Source organism: Camellia sinensis, chromosome 2, assembly GCF_055761805.1.
Source record: "Camellia sinensis isolate YWXY chromosome 2, ASM5576180v1, whole genome shotgun sequence".
Lineage (NCBI taxonomy): Eukaryota > Viridiplantae > Streptophyta > Magnoliopsida > Ericales > Theaceae > Camellia > Camellia sinensis.
Genome location: NC_138962.1, coordinates 10142530 through 10169632, shown reverse-complemented (window position 1 = coordinate 10169632; position 27103 = coordinate 10142530). Strand labels below are relative to the sequence as shown.

At 47.3% G+C, this 27103-nt stretch overlaps 1 protein-coding gene across 1 annotated transcript; it reads right to left on the bottom strand.

Annotated features, from left to right (window-relative positions):
* Positions 1 to 21184: 21184 nt before the first annotated feature.
* On the bottom strand, positions 21185 to 22825 carry LOC145806467 (protein MAINTENANCE OF MERISTEMS-like). Its single transcript, XM_082903523.1, has 4 exons — positions 22391 to 22825; positions 22101 to 22262; positions 21414 to 22007; positions 21185 to 21331 (listed from the first exon to the last, which is right to left on the bottom strand). Exons 1-4 carry the CDS (start codon positions 22823 to 22825, stop codon positions 21185 to 21187), a joined length of 1338 nt encoding a protein of 445 aa, XP_082759649.1.
* Between the last annotated feature and the right edge of the window lie 4278 nt (positions 22826 to 27103).

Genomic DNA, 27103 nt, shown 5'->3' with positions numbered 1-27103 from the left:
GACATATTGAGGTCCCAAACCATGAAAGGCCCTAAATGAAACATGAAGAATGGACCAAAATAAGACTATTTACAGAACTGTAAAATGGCCAAAAACCAAAGCACAATAGGCTGCCAAAGCATGCAAAAATGGGAACCAAAAGAGAGATATAACATGAAGTGACATATGGAGGTCCCAAACCATGAAAGGCCCTAAATGAAACATGAATAATGGACCAAAATAAGACTATTTTCAGAACTGTAAAATGGCCAAAAACCAAAGCACAATAGGCTGCCAAAGCATGCAAAAATGGGACCAAAAAGGGAGTATAAAGGCAAGTACAACACGGAAGTCCCAAATAGTGTTGAGCCCTTCTTCAATGTTGAAGAAGGGCTCAAAATAAGCCTATTATCAGTTTACAACATGCTTCAAAACAAATCACACACAAGATAAAAATATCATGCAAGAAAATGACATTTTAGAGGGATAATGAAGCAAGTGCAAGATGGAGGGCTCAAACAGGGTTGAGCCCTTAATGAGACATGAAAATGAGCTCAAAAGAAGGCCACTTTCAGTTATGGCCGGAGCTCAAAGCAAAAAGCATAGATTGCTAAGAAATATTGCAAAGAAAAGCTCAAAAAAGGGGAAATGGCAACTCACCCTTGGAGACAAGTCTTTTGTTGCTTCTTGGACCAATTTTGTTACCTCTTAGCTGATGGAATTCTTCCCCTTGCTGCTGAAATGAAGTGGTGGTGGTAGAGCTTGGTGGTGATGAAGAAAACAAGGTGTAGGACTTAAGGATTTTTAGGAAAATGAGGAAGATGGAGGGAGATATGTGTATTGAGGCTTGAAGACAATTTTTTTTCAACCCCAAAATATGATGTTTTCCCTTGGTTATATGGAACAAAAGAAGGTGTAAAGGTGGGGGAAAAAGGAGGCAAACTTTCCCCCACAAAATATCCCCCGGATATTGATATTTTCTGGGGGATAAAGCTATACAGCTGTAAAGTGAACAGTGTGAGGATTACGGCCGGCCAAGTATTTTTGTTGCAGGTGGCCGGCCGGCCACACCCCCTAGCCGGCCGGCTAGGGGTCAAAAGGGTCAAGCTGGTTTAGTGGCCGGCCATCACATGACGGTGTCCTCCCATGTGTGTACAATACAACCCTGTGGTTAAAAGTCCAAGAAAGTGGCTCAAGGGTGTTCAACATTAGCTCGGAAAGGGGGGTTCAAAAGGGTCAGGTGGAATTACTGGCCGGCCACCAACTTTTAGGGTCCTCCCAAGTGTGTACATCACAAATATGTGGTTCAAAGTTCAAGAAAGTGGGCCCAAGGTGTTCAACATTAGCCCGGAAGGAGGGGTTCAAAAGGGTCAGGTGGAATTACTGGCCGGCCACCAACTTTTAGGATCCTCCCAAGTGTGTACATCACAAGTATGTGGTTCAAAGTTCAAGAAAGTGGGCCCAAGGTGTTCAACATTAGCCCGGAAGTGTGAAAAACGGGCGTCGGAGGGCGTCGGAGGATATATAACTGGTTGCTGCAACAATTACTGGCCTCCCATCCTTCAGTGACCTTCCCGGTGATAAAACAGAGGTATCTGCCAAAAATGAATGAAAACCGTTGCAAAACGAATGTTCGGGGGCCAAAACGCGCAGTTCGAGGTCCCAAAAATGGGCTGTTAAGCACCGAAAGTGGCATTCGGCCACGAAGTGGGTTTCTCAGACCCCATTGTCCCTCAAAAGGGAGTAGAAAGGAAGTATACCAAAAATCAGAACAAACGGAGATGGTTAGGCGGCCCCGAACCAAGGCACACGGCCTGACGGCTCCGAAAATCGGGAACCGGACTCCGAAATGGGCAAGATGGCCTACGGCCACAAAATGTAGCCCACGGCCACTGAGAGATGGTCTATGGGACCTCTCCCTCCCCTCAGGAAAAGAAACAGCGAAAACCGAGCCTGGTTCGCAAACCGAGGCAAAGCACAAAAGAGGGTTCGGAAGTCTGGAGGCAGGGCTCACGGCCGCGACTCTGAAACTTCTGAATGAGCACATTATGCAACATCACCAAGCGCTCAATCGGTGATGTCTGAGTCTTAAGGTCGGTCAAAAATGGGGTGTCTACAGTTGCCCCTCTTTGACAGAACTCGGAAGTCACAAGTGACGGGAGTGAATGTCAAAGCCCAGAGACGACCCATTTTTGACAAGGCCGAAGACTTAGACAAATGTACAAAGTAAGCAGAGATGTGCCCGCAGGCAGGGGGGGCAAAATGCAAAATGATAATGCAAGAAGCCGAACATAACTTATGATCATGCAAATGCAGCAAGCTGTAATGAAGCAAGTATTCGCAAATAGATGCAACAGTTTTAAGCAAGAATGCAAAGCAACAACTACATTTCATGCAGTTAAGAATGCGGAGAATTGTTCAATTCTCGCCATGTCTCACTCGGAGAAGATACGATACCTGCGCGATTCGTCCGGTCGCACCAGCCTCAATTGAACCATACATACAATATCGTGCCTGTAAAAGAGAGAAATTGCAACAAGTACAATATGCTACCAACATGTATTCAATGTGATTCTGAAAGTTTGACACACGCAGTGCCGGTGAGTGCATGCATCGTAATGCAAGAGTGGGACATGCGTGACAACGCATGTTCAAGCATAATGGTATGCCAATATCAAGAAATGTGCATAAAAATGTAAGTATGCTCATGAGAATGCAAGTTATGTGCATGATAGTGCAAAACGAGCATAAATCAGGGTGCCTGTTTGTCATGAAATAACGAGTACGGAAATGCGTGTTTCGGCGAAGGCGACTCGATCATGGCCTCCGATCCACTTCCTGGAAAGGCTACAACTCATTCAAAAGGGATACACTTTGATTTTGATGAATGATGATGATGAGACACATGTCAGATCTTGAAGCTGAAGTTCCGGCGGAGCAATTTCACGACCGGAAGTGTACTTTTCTTAAACTTTTTCAGGTCTCGGGAACTCCAATCTTCCTCAAAATTTTCAGGGAGCTAGGTAAGCCTGTGAGGGACATGGCCGGCCAATTTTATGGGAAGGGGGAGGTGGCCGGCTGGTTTCCCAAAAAGTAAATGGCTGGCCGGCCGGTTTTCCAAAAAGTAAATGGCTGGCCAGCTAGAAAAGGTGGCCGGCCGGCCATATGCCCAAATCCGAGGGCATTTTGGTCCTTTCACCTCCTTTCTTCATGCTCCTTCATTCCAAGACTTGGAGCCTATATAATGCAGCCGAGATCCTCTCTTCCCTTGCCTCCTACACCACTTTCTTCTCCAGATCTGAGTTCCATACGCGTTTTCCAACGCCCCACGCAAGTTGTTTTCGCAAAAATATTCAGTTTCAAGCACTTTGAAGCGATTAAATTTCGGTTTCGGAGCTTCTTTTCTCATTTTCGCCACTTGAGGTAAGTTTGTCTCAATATTTGGAAGATTTTCTCAGGAGTTGACTTTTGTTGACTTTTTCATTTCCCGAGCGTTGACTTTTGTTGACTTTTTCCAATTTTGGCTCATTTTCGCTCATTTTGCAGATCTTCTAAAAATGGCGGATAATTCTCCCCACGGCGGAGGCTTTCCAGGTGCCGGAGACGATTTTGATCCCATGACTCTACCCCCGAGGGTCCGCCCTTTTATTCCCGGGAGGTACAATCCGCCAGCACATGTCCTTCCTCGTGCCGTCTTCCGTCATTTCACTGATTTTGATGAGCGAGCACCCGGGGATTTGCTTCTTCGAGAGCCAGAGCATCACCTCTCCTACGAGGCCCGAGAGGTATTTACTTCATTTTCTGCATTTTTCGTACATTTCGCGCCTTTGCCATGCTTGAATACATAGTTTAGCTTATGACATAGTACTTTGCTTGCATCCTGAACATGTAGTTTAAACACTCGAATTTCTGAACACTCGGCTCATTAATTAATTGCGAACGCACAGTACACATTAGTTAAGAGGTGGACACATAGCTCAAACACTGATTTGTCGAACACACAGCTCGAAATTCGAAAGTGAACACACAACCCACACTTTAAATTTTCTGAACACGCAGCCCGGATTAGAATAGTGAACACGCAGCCCACACTGATTGAAAGTTGAACACGCAGCCCAAACTTAAATTTTCTGAACACGCAGCCCAGATTAGAATAGTGAACACGCAGCCCACACTGATTGAAAGTTGAACACGCAGCCCAAACTTAAATTTTCTGAACACGCAGCCCAGATTAGAATAGTGAACACGCAGCCCACACTGATTGAAAGTTGAACACGCAACCCAAACTTAAATTTTCTGAACACGCAGCCCAGATTAGAATAGTGAACACGCAGCCCACACTGATTGAAAGTTGAACACGCAGCCCAAACTTAAATTTTCTGAACACGCAGCTGTAGACACCCCATTTTTGACCGACCTTAAGACTCAGACGTCACTGATTGATCGCTTGGTGATGTTGCATAATGTGCTCATTCAGAAGTTTCAGAGTTGCGGCCGTGAGCCCTGCCTCCGGACTTCCGAACCCTCTTTTGTACCTTGCCTCGGTTTGCGAACCAGACTCAGTTTTCTCGGTTTCTTTTCCTGAGGGAAGGGAGAGGTCCCGTAGACCATCTCTCAATGTCCGTAGGCTACATTTCGTGGTCGTAGGCCATTTTGCCCATTTCGGAGTCCGGTTCCCGATTTTCGGGATCGTTGGCCGTGTGCCTCGGTTCGGGACCGTCTGACCATCCCCGTTTGTTCTAATTTTTGGCATACTTCCTATTTTCTCCCTTTTGAGGGACACTGGGGTTTGAGAAACCCACTTCGTGGCCGAATGCCACTTTCGGTGCTTAACAGCCCATTTTCAGGACCTCGAACTGCGCGTTTTGGCCCCCAAACATTCGTTTTGCAATGGTTTTCGTTCATTTTTGGCAGGTACCTCTGTTTTATCACTGGGGAGGTCACTGAAGGGTGGGAGGCCAGTAATTGTTGCAGCAACCAGTTATATATCCTCCGACGCCCTCCGACGCCCGTTTTTTCCCACTTCCGGGCTAATGTTGAACACCTTGGGGGCACTTTCTTGAACTCCAAACCACATATTTGTGATGTACACACATGGGAGGACACCATCATGTGGTGGCCGGCCACTAAATCTGCTTGACCCTTTTGACCCCTAGCCGGCCGGCTAGGGGGTGTGGCCGGTTGGCCACCTGCAAGCAAAATAACTGGCCGGCCGAGATCCTTGCACTGTTCACTTTACAGCTGTATAGCTTTATCCCCCAGAAAATATCAATATCCGGGGGATATTTTGTGGGGGAAAGTTGCCCTCCTTTTCCCCCACCTTTACACCCCCTTTTTGGCCCTTATAACCAGCTGGTGGCATCACATATAGGGGTTAGAAATTTTGTTCTTCAAGCCTCAAGATCCATATCTCCCTCCATCCTTCTCATTTCCCTAAAAAACCTTAAGTCCTACACCTTGTTTTCTTCATCACCACCAAGCTCTACCATCACCACTTCATTTCCAACAGCAAGGAGGGCTTCTCAAAGGCTAAAGGAGCTGCAAATTGGTCCAAGAAGCAACAAAAGCTTTAGTCTTCAAGGGTGAGTGACATTTCTCCTCTTTTGACCCTTTTTCTTGATCCATTTATAAGCCCTATATGCTTTTTGTTTCAAGCTTCGGGCCTAACTGAAAGTGGCCCTCTTTTGAGCTCATTTTCACTTTTCATTAAGGACTCAACCCTGTTTGAGCCCTCCATGATGCACTTGCTTCATTAATCCTCTTGTATGTCATAATCTTGCATGCTATTTTTGGCCCATGAGTAATCTGTTTTTGAGCATGTTGTAAACTGATATTAGGCTTATTTTGAGCCCCTCTCCAACATTGAAGAAGGGCTAAACACCATTTGGGACTTCCATGTTATACTTCCCTTTATACTCCTTTTTTGGTCCCATTTTTGCATGCAATGGCAGCCTACCATGCTTTTGTTTTTGGCCATTTTACAGTTCTGAAAATAGTCTTATTTTGGCCCATTATTCATTTTTCATTTAGGGCCTTTCATGATTTGGGACTTATATATGCCACTTCATGTTATATCTCTCTTTTGGTCCCCATTCTTGCATGTTTTGTTAGCCTACCATGCTTTTGTTTTTGGCCATTTTACAGTTCTGGAAATAGTCCTATTTTGGCCCATTCTACATGTTTTATTAAGGGTCTTTGGCCGTTTGTGGAATATTTTGCATACCTCATGTTATAGCCACTTTTGAGCCTCAATCTTGTGCCTTTTTTTAGCATGTTTGTATATTGATTTGAGGTTTTCCATATACTGTAAAAATTCATATTTTTGGTCCCTCTTCAATTTTGTAGAAGGAAATTTTTCATTTTGGATTTTTCTTATATCACTTGCTTCATTACCCCTCTCTTGGCCCCTATTCTTGCCTGCCACTTTTGCCCTACCTATGCTTACTGTTTGGCCATGTTTATAACTGTGAAAGTGCCTTTTTCGGGACTGCCTAGCTTCTGTCTTTGCATTACATGTCCATATCGTGCATGTTTGGCATAGCTATAGGCCATTTCGGGTGCCTAAATTCGCATTTCGGGACTATTCCATGCATCGGGTGTGTTTTCGCCTCACTTCGGGACTGTTTTCCCCCATATTTTATTGCTAAAATTCTATTAGAATGATTGCTTTCCATTTTCATGTCATTGCATCGCATTCTATCATTGCCTCGGTTTGCGTACCCGTGTGCACGCATTTCGAGGCACTTCATTTTTCATTCATCGGCATCTTATGTGAGTGTGGCTGAGGCTCTCTCATGTTAGTATAAGTCCATGTTACATTTTCTATGTCATTGCATCGCATTCTATCATTGCCTCGGTTTGCGTGCCCGTGTGCACGCATTTCGAGGCACTTCATTTTTCATTCATCGGCATCTTATGTGAGTGTGGCTGAGGCTCTCTCATGTTAGTATAAGTCCATGTTGCATTTTCTATGTCATTGCATCGCATTCTATCATTGCCTCGGTTTGCGTGCCCGTGTGCACGCATTTCGAGGCACTTCATTTTTCATTCATCGGCATCCTATGTGAGTGTGGCTGAGGCTCTCTCATGTTGGTATAAGCCCATATCATGTTTTCATGTCATTGCATTGCGTATGCCATTTCCTCGGTTTGCGTGCCCGTGTGCACGCATTTCGAGACACTTCATTTTCATCTACCGGCTTCTTATGTGAGTGTGGCTGAGGCTGTTTCATGTTAGTATAAGTCCATGTTGCATTTTCCATGCCATTCCATTGCGTATGTCATCGCCTCGGTTTGCGTGCCCGTGTGCACGCATTTCGAGGTGCTTCTTTTTCATCCATCGGCCTCTTATGTGAGTGTGGCTGAGGCTCACTCATGTTAGTGTAAGCCGATATCGCATTTCCATATCATTTGCATTGCGTATGTCATTTTCTCGGTTTGCGTGCCCGTGTGCACGCATTTCGAGGCATCTCATTTTCATAGCATTGTGCATGCTAGATTGTATCCTAGTTGCATTTCAAGCATGTCATGCATATTGCATTGTGTTCGGAATAGGAGTTAGCCCGGGCACAGGAAACGAGGTGTGTTTCGTACTCCGAGTGACGAAACGCGTCTCAATTCCCCAATCACCGACACTCCGGATCATCCATGATGGAGTTAGGTTTTATTGTGTTTTCATGTGCATTCATTCTATATTGAGTTATGCAATTCGACTCCTCGGCCATCATGCCTCGGTATGCATAATTGGTGGCACGAGGATCGAGGCATGCATATATTTGTGAAATACATTGCTATGCCCCTTTCCTGCTCTCTGTTGCAGCAAAAATCAAGAATCGGCAACTTTCCGGAGTTTGGCGCGCACTTCAAGAAAAAGTGCAAACAGAGGCTAATCGGGGTATCCCGGTGGATTTCCGCGCAAGACAACCCGGACATGCATCATCCATCAGAAGCAAGGCAGTCCCTGGCTTGCACGCCAGTTTTACAGCTTTCTTAGTTAATTCATTAATTAAGTAGGAATTTGTATATATTTTTGGACTGTAATATTCTTTTATTTGGGACTGTATATTTATTCGGACCCTCTGCGCGAGGGCATAACTGTAATAAGTGTGCGTGTGTGTGTTGTATGTCTTCCAACCCCACGTCTTTCTCCCTTTTATTTATCCGCTTATGATGGTTAGATTAGGGCATATTTTAATTAGCATACAGTATGACAGCATGTTTGCATCATTCATTTGTTTTGCATGCACCAACCTCGGCGCATCATACTAACTGCATTGTACTTTCAATTCCAAATTGAATACATGATAGTTGTAGCATTTCATATACCATCTTAGAATAGCCGAGCCTGCTATAGTTGCATCTTTGCATGTGATGCATTAGGCATTTCTGTATACCTAAGATCATGCATGAGTTCTAATGAGTTTTTGTTTTGGCTTGGAGTACCCGGTAAGCTTTATGCTTTAGCATCCTTGCATGCGTATGAGTGAATGCCATGATAGCATGCTTACCATGAGGCTATGTGCTTATATGATATAACTGCCTGAATGCCTGTGGGTGGAGGCTGGGTTATCTGAATTGGAGTAAATCATCAAATGTTTCAAGCCTACCTGCGGGTAGCAAACCATTTTCAAAAAACGAACATGAAATGTTTTGTTCCAATTCAGGCGATCCAGTCTATACTTGTATGCTGTGTGCATCACATAGTAACCTAGGCTAATAACCGGAATAAGAACTCACAATGTTTTCAAAAATTGATATCATAGTTAGTAGAGGCCAGTCTATGACCGGGCGAGCGGTGGTGCTCACGAAGTGACCTTCCCCAATCGTACCCAAGTTCCCGAGCTGAGGCAACTTTGGTGATGACGGACACGTGGCCTTTTGGCACCGAGTCAGGGTTTCCTAAATTTTCCAAAATAAAATATTTAGGTGGCGACTCTGTATCTGGCAAAGCAGTCCATGTTTGGCACGTCTTTCAAAAATCTTTTTTCTTAAAACGATTTGTCGGATTTGGACTCTTTGGTTCAGATTTAGAACCGTGACTACAAAGTCGAGTCCGAGCTGTAACGAGGTCCCCCGCGGGCTTGTTACAGTTTCTGGCGACTCTGCTGGGGATTCAGAGAACTTGACTCGAACTCATGATATCTTTTTTTGACTACACTTGTGTGTTTCTTTGCATTGCATTTGCATTCGTGCGCCTAGGACACCGTGTTTGCCATCTGCTATTCCTGAACGGTTTGCCGGAGGCTTGTCTTGTCAAGGCATGACCATAAGGCTGACCGGTTATGGGCTCTGCCAGTATGGGAACACAAACCCCGGTTTTACCGGGGCACCCTCTTTGACCATTCGACCTAGTGCATATTCGGATCCATAGTGACCATTCCAAACTAGGACAGGTTGCTTACCCGTTTATAGGTTGTTTGAAACTGCTGTGTGCGTAGCGAAACCCTAGCTCCTAACAAAATAGGACAGGGAAACCATACCCCAACATAGGGGTGTTTTGGCTCTCACTTATCTGTTATGTGCTTTAGAGTGCGTCTCTACAGGAATGCATGTATCAGTATATGAGTTTGGGCATCAGGCCTGCGGGCATCAGTTCAGTATTGTCAGTATCAGGCCTGCGGGCATCAGTTCAGTATTGTCAGTATCAGGCCTGCGGGCATTAGTTCAGTATTGTCAGTATCAGGCCTGCGGGCATCAGTTCAGTACATGAGTTTGGGTATCAGGCCTGCGGGCATCAGCCAGTATTTGAGAATTAGTTATCTGCGGATATCAGATTCTGTTTTAGGGGACAGTGATACAGGGATAATAATCAGTGTTCGAGGACAGTGGGTATTCAGCTTATTGACTGTGTGTTGATTATGCCCGGCTGTGTGTCATGCATTTTATTTTAAGCTGTTATGCTGTCCGTTTATCTGTTTATTTATTTCCTTTTCGCTTTATTTATCTTTTGCTAGGTCAGTTCTAGCACAATTGCTTCCAACCCAGCAGGCATTCCCCAAGCACTTTGGACACGAGGTCGTCGACTCCATCGATCTGAGGATCTAATCGACGGACAGCCAGTGTTCCATTCTCTACCCCCTGTTACCAGAAGGAAGCAAAAAAAGCGCAGTGTATCTGAACAAAGATCACCAGAACAGTGGTTTCCCCCATCAGTGGACAGTCGGATTGAGATCCCCATTGAGACAGATCTGCCAGTAGTTCAGATAGATCAAAACAGTATGGCAGCACCAACAGGAGTTGAGGAAATGATGCGCCAAATGCAGGAAACCATGTGGGCCATGCAGCAGGATGCCGTTCGCCGAGATGAACTCGCTAAGCAACAGGCCGAAATTATGACCCAGCAGGCTGAGCTGATTACCAGACTGCAACAACAGAATACAGCATCTGCTTCACAACAAGTCCCTCCTCCGGCAGGGGCTCCATTACCTGAGCAGGCACCTACTGTTCAGAACCCTCCACCAAATGCCCAGAATACCCTGTTGAATGTCCAAAACTTACAAGAGGACACGAATCTTCCAACGGGGCCAGCTCTGCCCCCGCTTCCACCACAATTGTCCAAGGTCCATGCACCCAATCGCCCCGACTCTCCCTTCGAGTTCGAGGTTGATCATACAGCTCTGAAATTGAGCAAACTGGAGAAGCTCTTTAAGAAATCCCAAGGGGTCAAGGCTATGCCGGATATCGAAGACGGATATACCGAGGAGCCCGTGACACTCCCCGATAGGTTCAAAATGCCACAAATCGACCGCTTTGACGGGTCCGGCGACCCCATGGTCCATCTCCGACTGTTCGCAGACATCTTGCGGCCAATAGGCCTAACACGATCACAGATGCTTTCACTATTCGGCCGAACCCTGTCGGGTGTGGCCGCCCACTGGTACGCAAAGTTACAAGATGAAGTGAAAAAGAATTGGGATGAAATGGCTGAGGCCTTTGTCGCGCAATATTCGTACAACACTCAGATCGAGATCACAACTCGTGATCTCGAAACGACAAGGCAAGAGCCCAAGGAAACTTTCTTGGACTTTGTGATCCGATGGAGGGCAAAGGCGTCAATGATGACTTTAAGGCCCACTGACAAAGATCAAATCCGGATGATTGTGCGCAATCTCCACCCAAAATTGATGCAGAGAATGATTGTAGTCCCCTTCCCTACTTTCGCAGATTTACATGAGATGGGGGTGCAAATCGAAGATGCAATGAAACAAGGTCTGTTTGACCACGACAGAGAACAACCGAGGAGGACGTTCAACCGTAACAACAATGCGGGCCCGAGTGGCGCTGCAAATACGAGAGCCTCGAAGGTCAGTATGGTCACCACCACTCCCCCTCCCCCTCCAAGGCCCGTGGCTGCCACACCCTTCTCCGGCGCGTCCGGAAGCAACGCACAAACCAACAGATTCCAACCGCGAGGCCAAAGAACTTTTACCCCACTATATATGCCCCTGACCAAAGTTCTGGGAATATTGATCAGGAAAAATCATTTGAAACCCCTGGAGCCCAAGCCATTACCGAATCCGCTCCCCCCCTCTTATGACCCGTCAAAGTACTACGCGTATCACCAACAACACGGTCACGACACCGACCGTTGTTACAGATTGCGTCATGAGATCCAGGATCTTATCGACGAACAGGTGATCGCGCCTCCTGATAAACCCAATGTCACAACCAACCCTCTCCCACCACATAACCAAGCTCCTCCTCCTAATAGAATCAATTTTATCCAGACTGGGGTCGCATCTTACGATCCTAGTATCTATATTACGCCCACCCACCTACCCAAGCCGGAGGTGCTCCTCCCCGATTGCACTGACTTTTTGTGCATGGTGGACATCTCCAAAACCCAACCAGAACCGATGGTGGTGACCGTCGAAGACGGGGCAGGGCAGATTTTGGGAGAGAATGAGATTGTTGAATCTGGGACTGGACAGAGTTTTGCTGGGGGAGCCTATGATCCAAGCGAGTATATCCTATCAACGAGCCGAATTGGGCTAGGTATAGAATTGCCAGAGACAGGAGAGCTATGCATGATCCTGGGCTATGGGCAGATGATCTGACAGCCGTAGAGGAGGACTTTGCCAACTTGCAATTTTTCGATGACCAGGAACTGGGGGATGCGTCAATCAACTGGTACGATTATGAGGGATCAGCAGAGGCCACTGGATGGCTCGAGGATCAACCAGATGCAGTGGGGGAAGCCCAACCAGAACAGAGCCCGGCAGGGGCAGAAGTATCAGTTGTGGCCGGAATGGCCGAAAGTCAAGTTGTATCGCCGGAGAGCGCCGGTGCTAAGAATTCTGCTCGAGACATGGGCATTATGGATACGGGAATTGTTGAACAAACAGCTCTATTGATGCAGCTGGAACGAGAAAAATTTGAGGAGGCCGAGAGAATTAGGAAAGCTAAAGGCCCTGAGGGGACTGAAAGTGCTGTGTACACGAAAATAGAGAATGCTGCGAGCATGTTGACAGGGAATACTGCGAGTGCAACTAAACCGGAGCCAGACAGGTGTCTGTTGGCTGCCGACGGAATGTGGTGGGAAGACGATGACTTATGTCTTGCCCACACGGATGAAGACTGGGGGAATAATCAACCGGATGACACTTGGTACCTCGATGAGGTTGACCACATGACGAGAAGTGGGCGGTACTTCAAACCCCCACACCTGGACCAACCCGAGGCATCCGAGAAAGATAGAGAAGCGGAGAAACAGAAGGAGAAGCAGATTGAAGATGAAGCTGTGCTGAAACAGTTAAAAAAGATACAAGCAGACATCTCCATCTGGGGACTGCTAATGGCATCACGAGTACATAGAGAAGCTGTCCTATCTGCCATGGACAAGTCCAAACTCTCCATAGACACCACGCCTGAACAGCTGGTTGGGCTGGTTTTTCCGGGAGGAGGTTCCTCGGCATTAACCTTTTCGGACAAGGAACTGCCACCCGAGGGCACAAATCATAACAAACCTCTCTATATTTCTGTGGAATGTAGAGATAAGTGGATACCGGTGGTACTTGTTGATACCGGGTCTGCGATTAATGTCTGCCCGACCAGAACGGCATATGCAATCGGGTTAAAACCCGCGGACTTCGTCTCAACTACCCAAGTGATCAGAGCATACGACAATACCAGCAGAGAAGTGATGGGGACTGTTAAAATTCAAACCAAGGTTGGTCCAGGACAACACAGCATCGAATTTCATATCTTGGACGTTCCCGCAACCTTTAACCTACTTTTGGGGCGACCGTGGTTGCACCAGGTCAAAGCAGTCTCTTCCACTCTACATCAAATGCTAAAGTACCCTCACGGGAAAGGGGTAGCGATCGTTTTTGGGAATTCATCAATCCATCCGCCGCCGGAAGTGTCCACACCTGTCTTGGAGATCGAGCACGGCACAGAGGATGTGTTTCTATCGGGGTTCACTTTGGCCGAGGCTCAAGTGGTGCAGAATGTCATGGCTGTGAATGAGGGTATGTACGTTAGTGCTCAATCTATCTACCTCATGAACAAGCTAAAACATACCCCTGGGATGGGATTAGGGAGAAGCGGCCGGAAGGGCGTCTCAATGTTGGCCGAAGTGCCACACAACCCTCACGCCTTTGGACTGGGTTATCTGCCCACCAAAGAGGACTGGGTGAGGAAAGGGAAAGAAATGGCCGGAAGGGCCAGAGCAAAGAAGGCCGGGAAGCCATTTGAGTTAATGCATAGGCCCATCTGGGGTACCCTAAACGGACGCTTCGTCCGGGAGGGGGAAGATTTTCCATTCTGCGGCTTCCCGGAGCCATGGCTAAACGCGGAGGGGAAGCGCGTACCCGGTTTTGAAATCTTCTTCGACATACAATTATCTGGGGATGACGTTGCCGAAGCGCAGACAGACCCACCAACTGAGGCAGAGCAGTGTGAAGCAGTGGATCCTGAGAGCACAGAGCTTGAAATGGGGGTAGCACTGGCGAGTCTACTATCAGATCCTCCGATCGACCAAGAGTGCTTGGGGGATAACTCTTCGGTTTCTATGATTGGAGATGAAATAGCTGCGGGCTTTCCAGCGCCGATCTTGGATGCATCTATCGCACCTTCTCTCATCTGGCAATATGAAGAAGGCTTTTTATCTAGCAGCTCCGGGTCAGGTAGTGAGCCGGAATCTGATTCCACCGAATCTTGTGTGTCGGAATCAGATTCCAGCTCGATTGAGTCTGAGTCCGGTATTCCTGGGGGTGATAACCCGGATGCCACAGTCCTGTCTAGGTCGTCATTTTCCTTTTCTTTTGAGTCTGTTGTAACAGAGGAATCTGACGGCTTGGAAATATTTAATGAGAATGATGTGGATGTGGTTTCTGAGTATTTTTCTGTGCCTTTGATTTATTGCTTAAATCAGGATTTTCAAAATTTTGATGAAAACAACGAGGAAGAAATTCCTCCAGTTTTGCAACGATTAATTAATCAAGAGCAGGAAAGATTTGTTAAACCTTTAATGGATGAAATCACTACTGTGAATGTTGGTACTGAGAAGGACCTGCGGCTGGTCCAGATCGGGTCCACGTTGTCTTCGGAGGAGCGCGAGCGCTTAGTCGCTTTATTAAAAGATTTCAAAGATGTTTTCGCGTGGTCCTACGAAGACATGCCTGGAATCGATCCTGAGATTGTACAGCACCGGATCCCTCTTGATCCCGAGGCCCGCCCTGTCAAACAGAAACTCAGAAGGATCCGCCCGGACTGGGCCCTCAAAATTAAGGAAGAGGTCACCAAGCAAATTGACGCAGGGTTCCTGCTGGTATCTGAATACCCAACTTGGTTGGCCAACATTGTTCCGGTGCCAAAGAAGGATGGCGGAATTCGGGTCTGTGTAGACTTCAGAGATTTGAACAGGGCCAGTCCGAAGGACGACTTTCCCTTGCCACACATTGATGAATTGGTGGATTTCACGGCAGGACACGCTTTGCTTTCGTTTATGGATGGTTTCTCAGGCTATAATCAGATAGTAATGGCACCCGAAGACCGGGAGAAGACTGTGTTCACTACCCCGTGGGGTACATATTGCTATAGAGTGATGCCATTCGGGTTGAAAAATGCTGGAGCTACGTATCAACGGGCAGCAACTACAATATTGCATGATATGATCCATAAGGAGGTCGAGGTGTATGTGGACGACATGATTGTCAAGTCCAAAGAAAGAGAGGACCACTACACCGCCTTACAAAAATTCTTTCAAAGGATCAAAGAGTTTCGGCTGCGACTAAATCCCCAGAAATGCACGTTTGGTGTTACAGCAGGGAAGATGCTAAGGTTTCTGATTACACAAAGGGGCATCGAGGTCGACCCTTCCAAAATCAAGGCCATCTTAGAAATGCCACCACCAAAGACTGAAAAGGAGGTGCGAGGCTTTCTGGGTAAAGTGCAATTCATAAGACGGTTTATTTCTAAATTAACCTTGACTTGTAAACCAGTTTTTGGTCTCCTGAAGAAAGGAAAGAAATTCTAATGGGACGGCCGATGTCAAGCAGCTTTTGAGCAGATCAAAGAATATCTACAGAACCCGCCCGTGTTGTCGCTGCCAGAGCCGGGGAGACCGTTGATATTGTACCTTTCGGTAACTGAGACTACCATGGACTGCATGCTCGCGCAAGAGTCAGAAGACAAAGTGGAAAGAGCCATCTACTATCTAAGCAAAAAGATGCTGGATTACGAGACCCGCTATACACCGCTGGAGAAGGCTTGTTTGGCCTTGGTATGGGCAACCAGGAAGCTGCGGCACTACTTGTTAGCTCACTCTGTAATGTTGGTTTCGCGATTGGATCCCATCAAATATCTTTTCGAGAAACCAGCACTTACGGGTAGGCTAGCTCGTTGGCTGCTATTGCTCTCCGAATTTGATTTGAAGTATGTAACGCGCAAGTCAGTAAAAGGGAGAGCGGTAGCGGAGTTCCTTGCCGACCACCTGGTTGAGGGGGATGAAGCGGTTGAGTATCTATTCCCAGATGAAGCCATTCTGCATGTCGAAGATGAAACTTGGACGATGTACTTTGACGGAGCGTCAAACCAGTATGGGTATGGGATAGGGGTGTTGCTGATAGCGCCTGACGATTCTCGTATCCCTTTAGCATTCAAGCTCCAGTTCAAAGTCTCGAACAATGAAGCAGAGTATGAGGCATGTATTGCTGGCCTGGAAGCAGCCCTGGAACTAGGGGCAAGACGATTGGACGTCATTGGGGACTCAAACCTGGTTGTATCTCAAGCAAAAGGAGATTGGAAAGTCAAGGAGGAAAGGATGATAATTTACCACCAAACCTTGGATCTGTTAATTCCTCGGTTTGAGAAGCTAAATTTCACCCACCACGTAAGAGAGAACAACAGGTTCGCAGATTCACTAGCAACTCTATCTTCTATGATAGACATCCCGTTCGGAGTCCGGATGCGTCCAGTCATTATTGATCAAAAGTTTACGCCAGCATACGAGTCGATTTCCGCCATAGATGAGGTTCAAGACGGCAACCCCTGGTATTACGACATCTAGAACTTCTTGGAAAAGGAGACATATCCACTAGGGGCAAATGCCAAGGATAAGAGGGCCATCAGAAGAATGGCTGCTCAGTTCATTATCTGCGGGGGAAAGCTGTACAAAAGGGGTCATCTGGGAATGCATAAGCTTTGTGTAGAAGCTGAAGAGTCAAAACGCCTGATGGAAGCCATCCATGGGGGAGAGTGCGGTGCACACATGAATGGGGTAATGCTGGCCAGAAAGATCCTCAGACAAGGCTACTACTGGTCAACCATGGAGGAGGATTCTATTAGTTTTGTTCGGCGATGCCACAAGTGTCAAATTCATGCAAACCGCATGAACATCCCGCCGTCAAAACTGTACAACATGACTTCGCCATGGCCTTTTTCAGTCTGGGGAATTGATGTGATCGGAGCTGTTACCCCGAAGGGGTCAAACGGGCATGAGTTTATCCTAGTAGCGATAGATTATTTCACAAAGTGGGTCGAGGCCCAATCATACGCGGTGTTGAAGGCGTCGCATGTCGCAAAGTTCATCATAAACAACATCATCTGTCGCTATGGGGTGCCAAACGAGATAATTTCAGATAATGGTTCCCACTTCAAGAAAGAAGTGATAGACTTGTTGGAGAAATACAATGTGGCTTTCCATACGTCATCTACATACCGGCCGCAGACCAACGGAGCGGTTGAGGCCGCCAACAAGAATATCAAGCATATACTGCAGAAGATGGTGGGAACCTACCGGGATTGGCCAGACAAGCTGCCATTTGCTCTGTGGAGCTACAGGACTTCAATCAGAACTTCTACTGGAGCAACTCCATATTCATTGGTCTATGGAATGGAGGCTGTTCTACCCATCGAGATTGAGGTTCCGTCGTTACGAGTATTGGCTGAATGCCAGATAGCTGAAGCAGATTGGCAGCAAAGCATCTTCGAAGAACTCATGCTCTTTGATGAAAGAAGACTGAAAGCACTGTACCACATCCAAGGCTATCAACGCAGAATTGCCCGGGCTTTCAACAAGAAGGTTAAGTCCAGGAATCTGAAAGAAGGAGATTTGGTGCTCAAAGACAACCGAGCTCCCATCCACGACCCAAGGGGCAAGTTCAAACCCAATTGGACTGGTCCTTACATCATCAAAGCTATCTGGTCAGGTGGAGCTGTGGTTCTGATGGATCTAGATGGCTTGGAGTTCTCACAACCGATCAATATGGACAAGTTGAAGAAATACTACCCTTGAGAGGCTCGCTAGGCCGAAAACCCGAAAGGGCGACCTAGGCAAAAGTCAGAGCACAAAAAATTAGAAAATATAAAAACTGAGCTCGCAAGGTTGAAAACCCGCAAAGGGCGGCCTTGGCAAAAGTTAGAGCGCAAAAGGAGAGTGAAAATACTCGAGTGAACCCGGGCCTGAACTACGTAAGGCTTGATTCCCATCTTTGGGATACGTAGGCAACTTCACCTTGAAGTTCAGCCATAAACTTTTCCCCGATCAACTCTGTCCATTTCGATCATCTCAGTCATCTTTATCCATCAGCATTTATCGCGATCTCCGGTACAGTGCTGTTCAAACTAGGGGCAACTTTCTGTTGCCGCGACGGTGCAAAGTTACTCAGACAAGGGGCAACTTTCCGTTGCCATGAAGTGCTGCATTGTTCTTCAGACTAGGGGCAACTTTCCAATTGCAGGGATCTGGGGTTGTGCATCTCAGTGACAGATCTTCGGCGTGTCCAGTTCTGATCCGCATCGAAAATAGTTTTGAAAAGTTTTAATAAAAGTCGACTTTGTTCAAATTAATCTTTTTACGACTAAGACCATTTTTGGACCAAAAGCGGAAAATTTTCAGTACCACAACTTTCAATTTCATTGATTTCAAAACTGAGTTCTCCTGCTCTTGTATTATAATCGAGGTTACTTTTTAGTACATTCATAAAGAAAACTTGAAAATGCTAAATAAGCAATAAATTTGGGGCATAGTTGAATCAAGTATCTCTGCGTCCCCTCCCAGAGCTGGACGAAGCATCTGATGCCAAGCTAGGCCCAACCTGTGCCTCCTCGTTGAGCCAATCCAAGCACTCATCAGACAAAGTGCAACTGAAAGTGGAAGCAGGGGCCAGGAGCTCTCTAGTCCTCCATGCTGTGGCATATCGGGCAAGCTGTGCACCCCGGACCGGGAAAGCAGCTGGGTACTCAATCCCCTCCGGTGGGCAGGTCTGATCATGACCAAATTGACGCAGGAACCGGAACGGAAAATAGAATACGCAGTGGGTTAGACCAATCAATTGAATCCCAATCAGCCGAGACATACTATAGCTCATTGCCGGGAGGTTGAGCCAAGGACAACGCCAAGCAATGCCGTCTGCGGACAAATTGCACATCCAATCGAACCACCACCTTTCGTCAAGAGCATTGACTAGGCGCTGTCGAAAGAAGTAGCCTCGAGCTGAATAGGCCGGGCAAGAGTCCACAACCTGCAACTTGTCCATTAACCATACCTAGGGGAGGGATGGAAAATGAGAGAATAAAGAACAGAGAGATGTACGATGAGGGAAAAGTAAGACAAGGGTTTTGTGAGAAAAACCGAGCCTGAGGGTCGAGTGATGTGAGCAAATATATATGTGAGGTCGGGTGGGAAACATTACCTGCAGCAGCAGTGGACTCCCAGCAAATCTAGTCGCCTACCGGCGATAGACAGAATCTAAGCCCATCAGTGTCTCGGCCAAGGTCATGGCAATACAGCTCTTTCCTTCTCTCAAGCCTTGGGCAACTTCAATCAGGCGAATGCTAGCCCCGCCGAAACCCGAGGAAAGAAGAAAGTGAGACAACAAACATAAGCAGAGGGCGTGTTGCTGGAAACCCTGCCAATAATGGTTGCTGCGGTCACCAACGTCGGAAAAACGATGGATCAAGCCGAGGATGTCCAGTTCCCCACTACAGATCAGATATCGAGCGTCATGCGCCGTGAGCCCACACATCCGCCCTAAAGCCTGAGCATGGCCAAAACGGAGCTGGGGCAAGATCACTTCAGAGCATTCAGACTCCATCAAAACCTGAAAATCTTCGAAAGTGGGACACATCTCTTGGCCGCCAAAGCTAAAAACGTGCATCACTGGATTCCAGAACCTTGCCGTGGCACGGAGAAAAGGGAGCTGTAGCGGAGTACGGCTCAGCGTGAATAGTGCATTCAAGCTGAAACCCCGGAAGTTCAGCTTTTCCGAGCCATCTAGAGAAGAGATCCAAGATGTGAGATTTTCCGCGAGAAACGCCTCCATCTTTGTGTAAAACTAAGATGAAATGAATGTTCCTGAAGTTGAGGCTTTTATAGAGGGAAAAACACTATTCACGGGGACACGTGTCAAAAACCAGGTGGTTGCAGGACTAAGTGGCCGGCCGGCCACCTTTTCTGGCTCGCCAGCCATTTACTTTTTACAAAAATGGCCGGCCAGCTGTCTCTCCCCACAAAATTGGCCGGCCGGCTCCCAAAGGTGGCCGGCAATGCTGCAGTGTATCTCCTTGGCCCTGTTTTACTCTTCGAGGGAAAGTTTCAAGCATTTCCATGCAACGGGAGAGTCAAAGGCCTTCATTTCCCTCTGTTTCGGATGCGTTCCGGTGCCCAGATCGTCAGGAGTACACTCTGTTGTTGTTGTTTTGATTATCGAGTTGTTGTTTTGATTATCGAGTTGTTGTTTTGCTTATCGAGTTGTTTGTCGAGCGGACGTGCTTTCGAGTCATTGCGCTCTGTTTAAGCAATCTTTGTTTAAGTCTTGTTTATTTGCGTTGTCAACGTTATTGCATTTTGTTTATCGAGTTGTAAACTTGCTGAAGGTTCTGTTATATCTTAGTAAGTTGAGTTGCTTAGTTTGTTGCGTCGGTTCACTACCTGACTTGGTGATTACACAATGCGCATTCCCATTCAATTTCATTTTTGTGCAAAATAAATGATGCGATACGATGCTAAAAGTTTAAAATACAAACACCTTTTCAAAAGCTGTTTCATCCCATCATGCTTTACAACAAACAAAGGTACAAGTTTTACGAAAAATAAAACTACCTAACAATGTGCAAAGTGCTGCAAACTACTAGTAAAAGAAAAATAAAGCAGGAAACAACAGCATCAATGTCATCGGGAGTGGGAACGAGAAGCACTCCTCATCCTCTTCTGCGGGACAACCTCTGCACCATCATCATCATCTGAGTCAGAGCTGTCGTCCTCAGGATCCCCCTCAGCCTCGCCTCTGTTCCCCGAACCAAGACCGGAGCCCCCCTCCTCAGCAGATGTCTCTGACTGACGATCGGTAGCCTCCTCCTCCTCCTCAACATCCTCCTCCTCCTCATCAGGCTCCGCCTCCACAACGTGAGCCCTGCGTCTGCGGACAGGCCCTCCTCGAGCTCCTTGAAAAGGCCTAGATGGCCCGGCTCCTCTGAAAGGCCGGGATGGCCCAGCCCCCTGAAAAGGCCCGGGTGACCCAACTCCCTGAAAAGGTCCAGATGGCCCAGCTCCCCAAGGAGGTCCAGGTGGCCTGGCCTGCGGCTGACCGGACCATGAAGGCATCTGAAAACAAAAAGATCAATTCAAATACATCAGTCCAAATATATACATCAGATGCAGATACAAGCAAAGGCTACGTGAAGTGGGTGCATGTAAATGCAGTGTCCGAGTGGGGTGTGTGTCAGATGTGCTCTACACAAGTAGTCTATCGATGCAGTAGAAATCAGCATGTCATCAGAAGTATGATAAATGCCAGAAAAATGAAGGGTACCTGAATGCCCGCGACAGACAACTGTGCCTCCCTACGCAGGACCATGCCCTCGAGTGTGGCCACCAGTCCAACCACCTCCTCCATGTACCCTCGCGGTGGCTGCAAATATGAGCTCATAATCATCAGTGAACAAAAGAATGTCCAAACATCTGAATGATGAATGAAAAACAGTGGAGCATACCAGCGGTGAGTCAGGATCAATGGCGTATCGATCACTGGGCATTGGAGGCTCTAGCGGGATCGGGGTCGGAGAGATAGCCCCATACTGCCACGCCATCAACTCAGTCGGCATATCTGGCCATCCAGGATGAGGATAAGTCGGCGGAACCGGAGGAACCGGTCTACCCCCACCTCTAGATGTACCAGCCCTACTAGTAGAAGGGGCGTCTGCAGCCTGAGCCCGAGCCTGGCCCGAGGATGACATACCGGCAGGCCTCGTCACCGGGGTGCGAGCTCCCGTCAATGGAGGCATCAAATATATGTGACGGTAAGTGGCATAGTCCCCCTCCTCAAGATATAGTAAAGCATCGCTACCCAGCATGGCGCCGACTACCTCCGAGTAAGAGAGCCTGTCAGCAGTCCGCATACTGACTGGGGGTACTGCGGGAGGATCCTGAGAAAGATACCCCCATACCTGACGCAGAAAGCGTTCCCCCAGGAACCATGCCCTGCCAACCGGCCCTTCGAGCAGGACCCTATACTGGGAGATGCCCGATCCTCCGGTATACTGAAGTCGGAGACCATCACCCAGGGGCGCCCAAGGCTGCCATGAGATCTGCGGATGATAAACGCATAAACCAATCAGAAATCGGGAATATACAGAGCAAATCAAAGATGAAAATGAAAGGAACTGAAAGTTCTGAAGTACCTCCGAATGCCGCACAGTGTCAAAGTACTGTCGCAGGTAAATGAGGGTCTCTCGGGGTCTCGGCCGGTGCGGGCCCTCGAACACTAGTGAGTATGGGGTCATGGGAAGCCCTGCCACCTCCAACTCTGGGGCTAATGCTGGGAAGTATACATAGACCCATAGCTGAGAAAAGCAGTGCAGAATGTAAGTACGAAATCCTGAGAGCAAAATACAGACTGTAAAAGTGCGCTGTGTGTGCAATGTACAAGTAATGAAGAGCAGAAATGTAAATCAAGGGGACAGAAAAGTACCTCCCAGGCTCTCCAGTAGCCGCCAAGTAAATCTCCCCGCCCGCGGGAGGTCGCGCTCATATAAAAGTAAAGGGTAGCCAGGCCGGCGCCACCCCAGTCATATCGATGGACCTGTGATAGGTCAACCAGAGCGCTCAGCAGGTATAGCCCGACTGTGTTCCCTCTATCGGCGAACAGGGTAGTCCCGAAGAGGAACATAAGGAAACCACGGGCGTACTGCTCCGTCTCCTCAGGAGTCTCGGGCACCATCTCCGCCCGCCGGAAGTGGGAAGAGAACCAAGTGTATCGGACTCTCCCAGAAACCCTGTCAACAGGCGGGCGAGCCCCCAATAAATACATCCAAGCGGCCTCCCACTCGCCCATATCCTCGTCATAGGGGATGGGCCAACCTCCTATGTCCAAGCCAGTCAATACAGCGAAGTCTAGAGGCGTCATGGTCATGTCCCCGGTAGCAGAGAAATGAAAGGAGTTGGTGGTGTCCCACCATCTCTCTACCAAGGCTGCCATCAGAGTCCTCCTGGCAGAGCAACGGGACAACCCAACACAGAAAGCCCCGAATCCTGCCAAGTCTACCAAATCTCGGACGGCCTCCAGGAGCTCAGCGTACCAGTCCCGTGCGGCGGTGGAACCATACCCCCGTACGCTACGGGAACCAACCTGCATTCAGAATGAATACATGTGTCAATAATGAACTGGGCTGCATGCCAGTGAAATGAAATGGGCTGTGTGCCGATGAAATGAAATGGGCTGTGTGCCGATGAAATGAAATGGGCTGTGTGCCAAGATGAAATGAAATGGGCTGTGTGCCGATGAAATGAAATAGACTGTGTGCCGGTCAAATGAAATGGGCTGTGTGCCGATGAAATGAAATGGGCTGTGTGCCGATGAAATGAAATAGGCTGTGTGCCGGTGAAATGAAATGGGCTGTGTGCCGATGAAATGAAATGGGTTGTGTACCGATGAAGTGAAATAAGCTACATGCAAATTCTAATCTGGGCTGCGTGTTCAAATTTCAACTAGCGTGGGCTGCGTGTTCACTATTTCAACTGGGCTGCGTGTTCAGAAAATTTAAGTTTGGGCTGCGTGTTCAAATTTCTATCAGTGTGGGCTGCGTGTTCACTATTTAATCTGGGCTGCGTGTTCAGAAAATTTTAAGTTTGGGCTGCGTGTTCAAATTTCTATCAGTGTGGGCTGCGTGTTCACTATTTAATCTGGGCTGCGTGTTCAGAAAATTTTAAGTTTGGGCTGCGTGTTCAAATTTCTATCAGTGTGGGCTGCGTGTTCACTATTTAATCTGGGCTGCGTGTTCAGAAAATTTTAAGTTTGGGCTGCGTGTTCAAATTTCTATCAGTGTGGGCTGCGTGTTCACTATTCTAATCTGGGCTGCGTGTTCAGAAAATTTTAAGTTTGGGCTGCGTGTTCAAATTTCTATCAGTGTGGGCTGCGTGTTCACTATTCTAATCTGGGCTGCGTGTTTAGAAAATTTTAAGTTTGGGCTGCGTGTTCAAATTTCTATCAGTGTGGGCTGCGTGTTCAGAAAATTTTAAGTTTGGGCTGCGTGTTCAAATTTCTATCAGTGTGGGCTGCGTTCACTATTTAATCTGGGCTGCGTGTTCAGAAAATTTTAAGTTTGGGCTGCGTGTTCAAATTTCTATCAGTGTGGGCTGCGTGTTCACTATTCTAAATCTGGGCTGCGTGTTCAGAAAATTTTAAGTTTGGGCTGCGTGTTCAAATTTCTATCAGTGTGGGCTGCGTGTTCACTATTTAATCTGGGCTGCGTGTTCAGAAAATTTTAAGTTTGGGCTGCGTGTTCAAATTTCTATCAGTGTGGGCTGCGTGTTCACTATTCTAATCTGGGCTGCGTGTTCAGAAAATTTTAAGTTTGGGCTGCGTGTTCAAATTTCTATCAGTGTGGGCTGCGTGTTCACTATTTAATCTGGGCTGCGTGTTCAGAAAATTTTAAGTTTGGGCTGCGTGTTCAAATTTCTATCAGTGTGGGCTGCGTGTTCACTATTTAATCTGGGCTGCGTGTTCAGAAAATTTTAAGTTTGGGCTGCGTGTTCAAATTTCTATCAGTGTGGGCTGCGTGTTCACTATTTAATCTGGGCTGTGTGTTCAGAAAATTTTAAGTTTGGGCTGCGTGTTCAAATTTCTATCAGTGTGGGCTGCGTGTTCACTATTTAATCTGGGTTGTGTGTTCAGAAAATTTAAAGTGTGGGCTGCGTGTTCACTTTTGAATTCGGGCTGTGTGTTCGACAAATCAGTGTTTGAACCGTGTGTTCACCTCTTAACTAATGTGTACTGTGCGTTCGCAATTAATTAATGAGCTGAGTGTTCAGAAATTCGAGTGTTGAAACTACATGTTCAGAATGCAAGCAAAGTACTATGTCATAAGCTAAACTGCGTGTTCAAGCATGGCAAAGGTGCTGAAATGTACGAAAAATGCAGAAAATGAAGTAAATACCTCTTGGGCCTCATGAGAGAGGTGATGCTCTGGCTCTCGGATAAGCAGATCCCTGGGTGCTCGCTCGTCAAAGCTAGTGAAGTGACGGAAGACGGCACGAGGCAGGACGTGTGCTGGCGGATTGTACCTCCCTGGAATAAAAGGCCGGACCCTCGGGGGTAGAGTCATGGGATCAAAATCGTCTCCGGCACCTGGAAAACCTCCGCCGTGGGGAGAATTACCCGCCATTTTCAAAGAATCTGCAAAAGGAGCAAAAATGAGCGAAAATGAGCCAAAATTGGAAAAAGTCAACACAAGTCAGCTCCCGAGAAAATCTTCCAAATATTGAGACAAACTTACCTCAAGTGGCGAAAATGAGAAAAGAAGCACCGAAACCGAAATTTAATCGCTTCAAAGTGCTTGAAACTGAATGTATTTGCGGAAACAACTTGCGTGGGGCGTTGGAAAACGCGTATGGAACTCAGATCTGGAGAAGAAAGTGTTGTAGGAGGCAAGAGAGGAAGAAGTCTCGGCTGCATTATATAGGCTCCAAGTCATGGGATGAAGGAGCATGAAAAAGGAGGTGAAAATACCAAAATGCCCTTGGATTTGGGCATATGGCCAGCCGACCACCTTTTTTAGCCGGCCAGCCATTTCCTTTTTGGAAAACTGGCCGGCCAGCTATTTGCTTTTTGGAAAATCGGTTGGCCACCTCCCCCCTCCCATATAACCGGCCAGCCATGTCCCTCACAGGCTCACCTAGCTCCCTTCAAATTTTGAGGAAGATCAGAGTTCCCGGGACCTGAAAAAGTTCAAGAAAAGTACACTTCCGGTCGCGAAATAGCTCCGCCGGGACTTCAGCTTCAAGTTCTGACATATGTCTCATCATCATTCATCGAAATCGAAGTATATCCTTTTTGAATGAGTTGTAGCCTTTCCGGGAAGCGGATCGGAGGCCGCGATCGAGTTGCCTTCGCCGAAACACGCGTTTCCGTACTCGTTATTTCATGACAAACGGGCACCCTGATTCATGCTCATTTTGTACTATCATGCACATAACTTGCATTCTCATGAGCATACTCACTTTTTTATGCACATTTCTTGATATTGGCATACCTCTATGTTTGAGCATACGTTGTCACGCATGTTCCACTCTTGCATTGCGATGCATTCACTCACCGGCACTGCGTGTGTCGAACCTTTGGAATCACATTAAATATATGTTGGTAGCATATTGTACTTGTTACAATTTCTCTCTTTTACAGGCACGATATTGTATGTACGGTTCAATTGAGGCTGGTGCGACCAGACGAATCGCGCAGGTATCGTATCTTCTCCGTGTGAGACATGGCGGGGATTGAATAATCCTCCGCATTTCTTAACTGCATGAAATGTAGTTGTTGCTTTGCATTCTTGCTTAAAACTGTTGCATCTATTTGCGAATACTTGCTTCATTACAGCTTGCTGCATTCGCATGATCATGAGTGATGTCCGGCTTCGCGTAGCGTATAAGTCCAATCTTCAAAATCTTCTTGCGTTATCATTTGCATTTTGCCCCTGCCTGCGGGCACATCTCTGTTTACTTTGTACGTTTGTCTAAGTCTTCGGCCTTGTCAAAAATGGGTCGTCTCTGGGCTTTGACATTCACTCCCGTCACTTATGACTTTCGAGTTCTGTCAAAGAGGGGCAACTGTAGACACCCCATTTTTGACCGACCTTAAGACTCAGACGTCACTGATTGAGCGCTTGGTGATGTTGCATAATGTGCTCGTTCAGAAGTTTCAGAGTTGCGGCCGTGAGCCCTGCCTCCGGACTTCCGAACCCTCTTTTGTACCTTGCCTCGGTTTGCGAACCAGACTCAGTTTTCTCGGTTTCTTTTCCTGAGGGAAGGGAGAGGTCCCGTAGACCATCTCTCAATGTCCGTAGGCTACATTTCGTGGTCGTAGGCCATTTTGCCCATTTCGGAGTCCAGTTCCCGGTTTTCGGGATCGTTGGCCGTGTGCCTCGGTTCGGGACCGCCTGACCATCTCCGTTTGTTCTGATTTTTGGCATACTGCCTATTTTCTCCCTTTTGAGGGACACTGGGGTCTGAGAAACCCACTTCGTGGCCGAATGCCACTTTCGGTGCTTAACAGCCCATTTTCGGGACCTCGAACTGCGCGTTTTGGCCCCCGAACATTCGTTTTGCAACGGTTTTCGTTCATTTTTGGCAGGTACCTCTGTTTTATCACTGGGGAGGTCACTGAAGGGTGGGAGGCCAGTAATTGTTG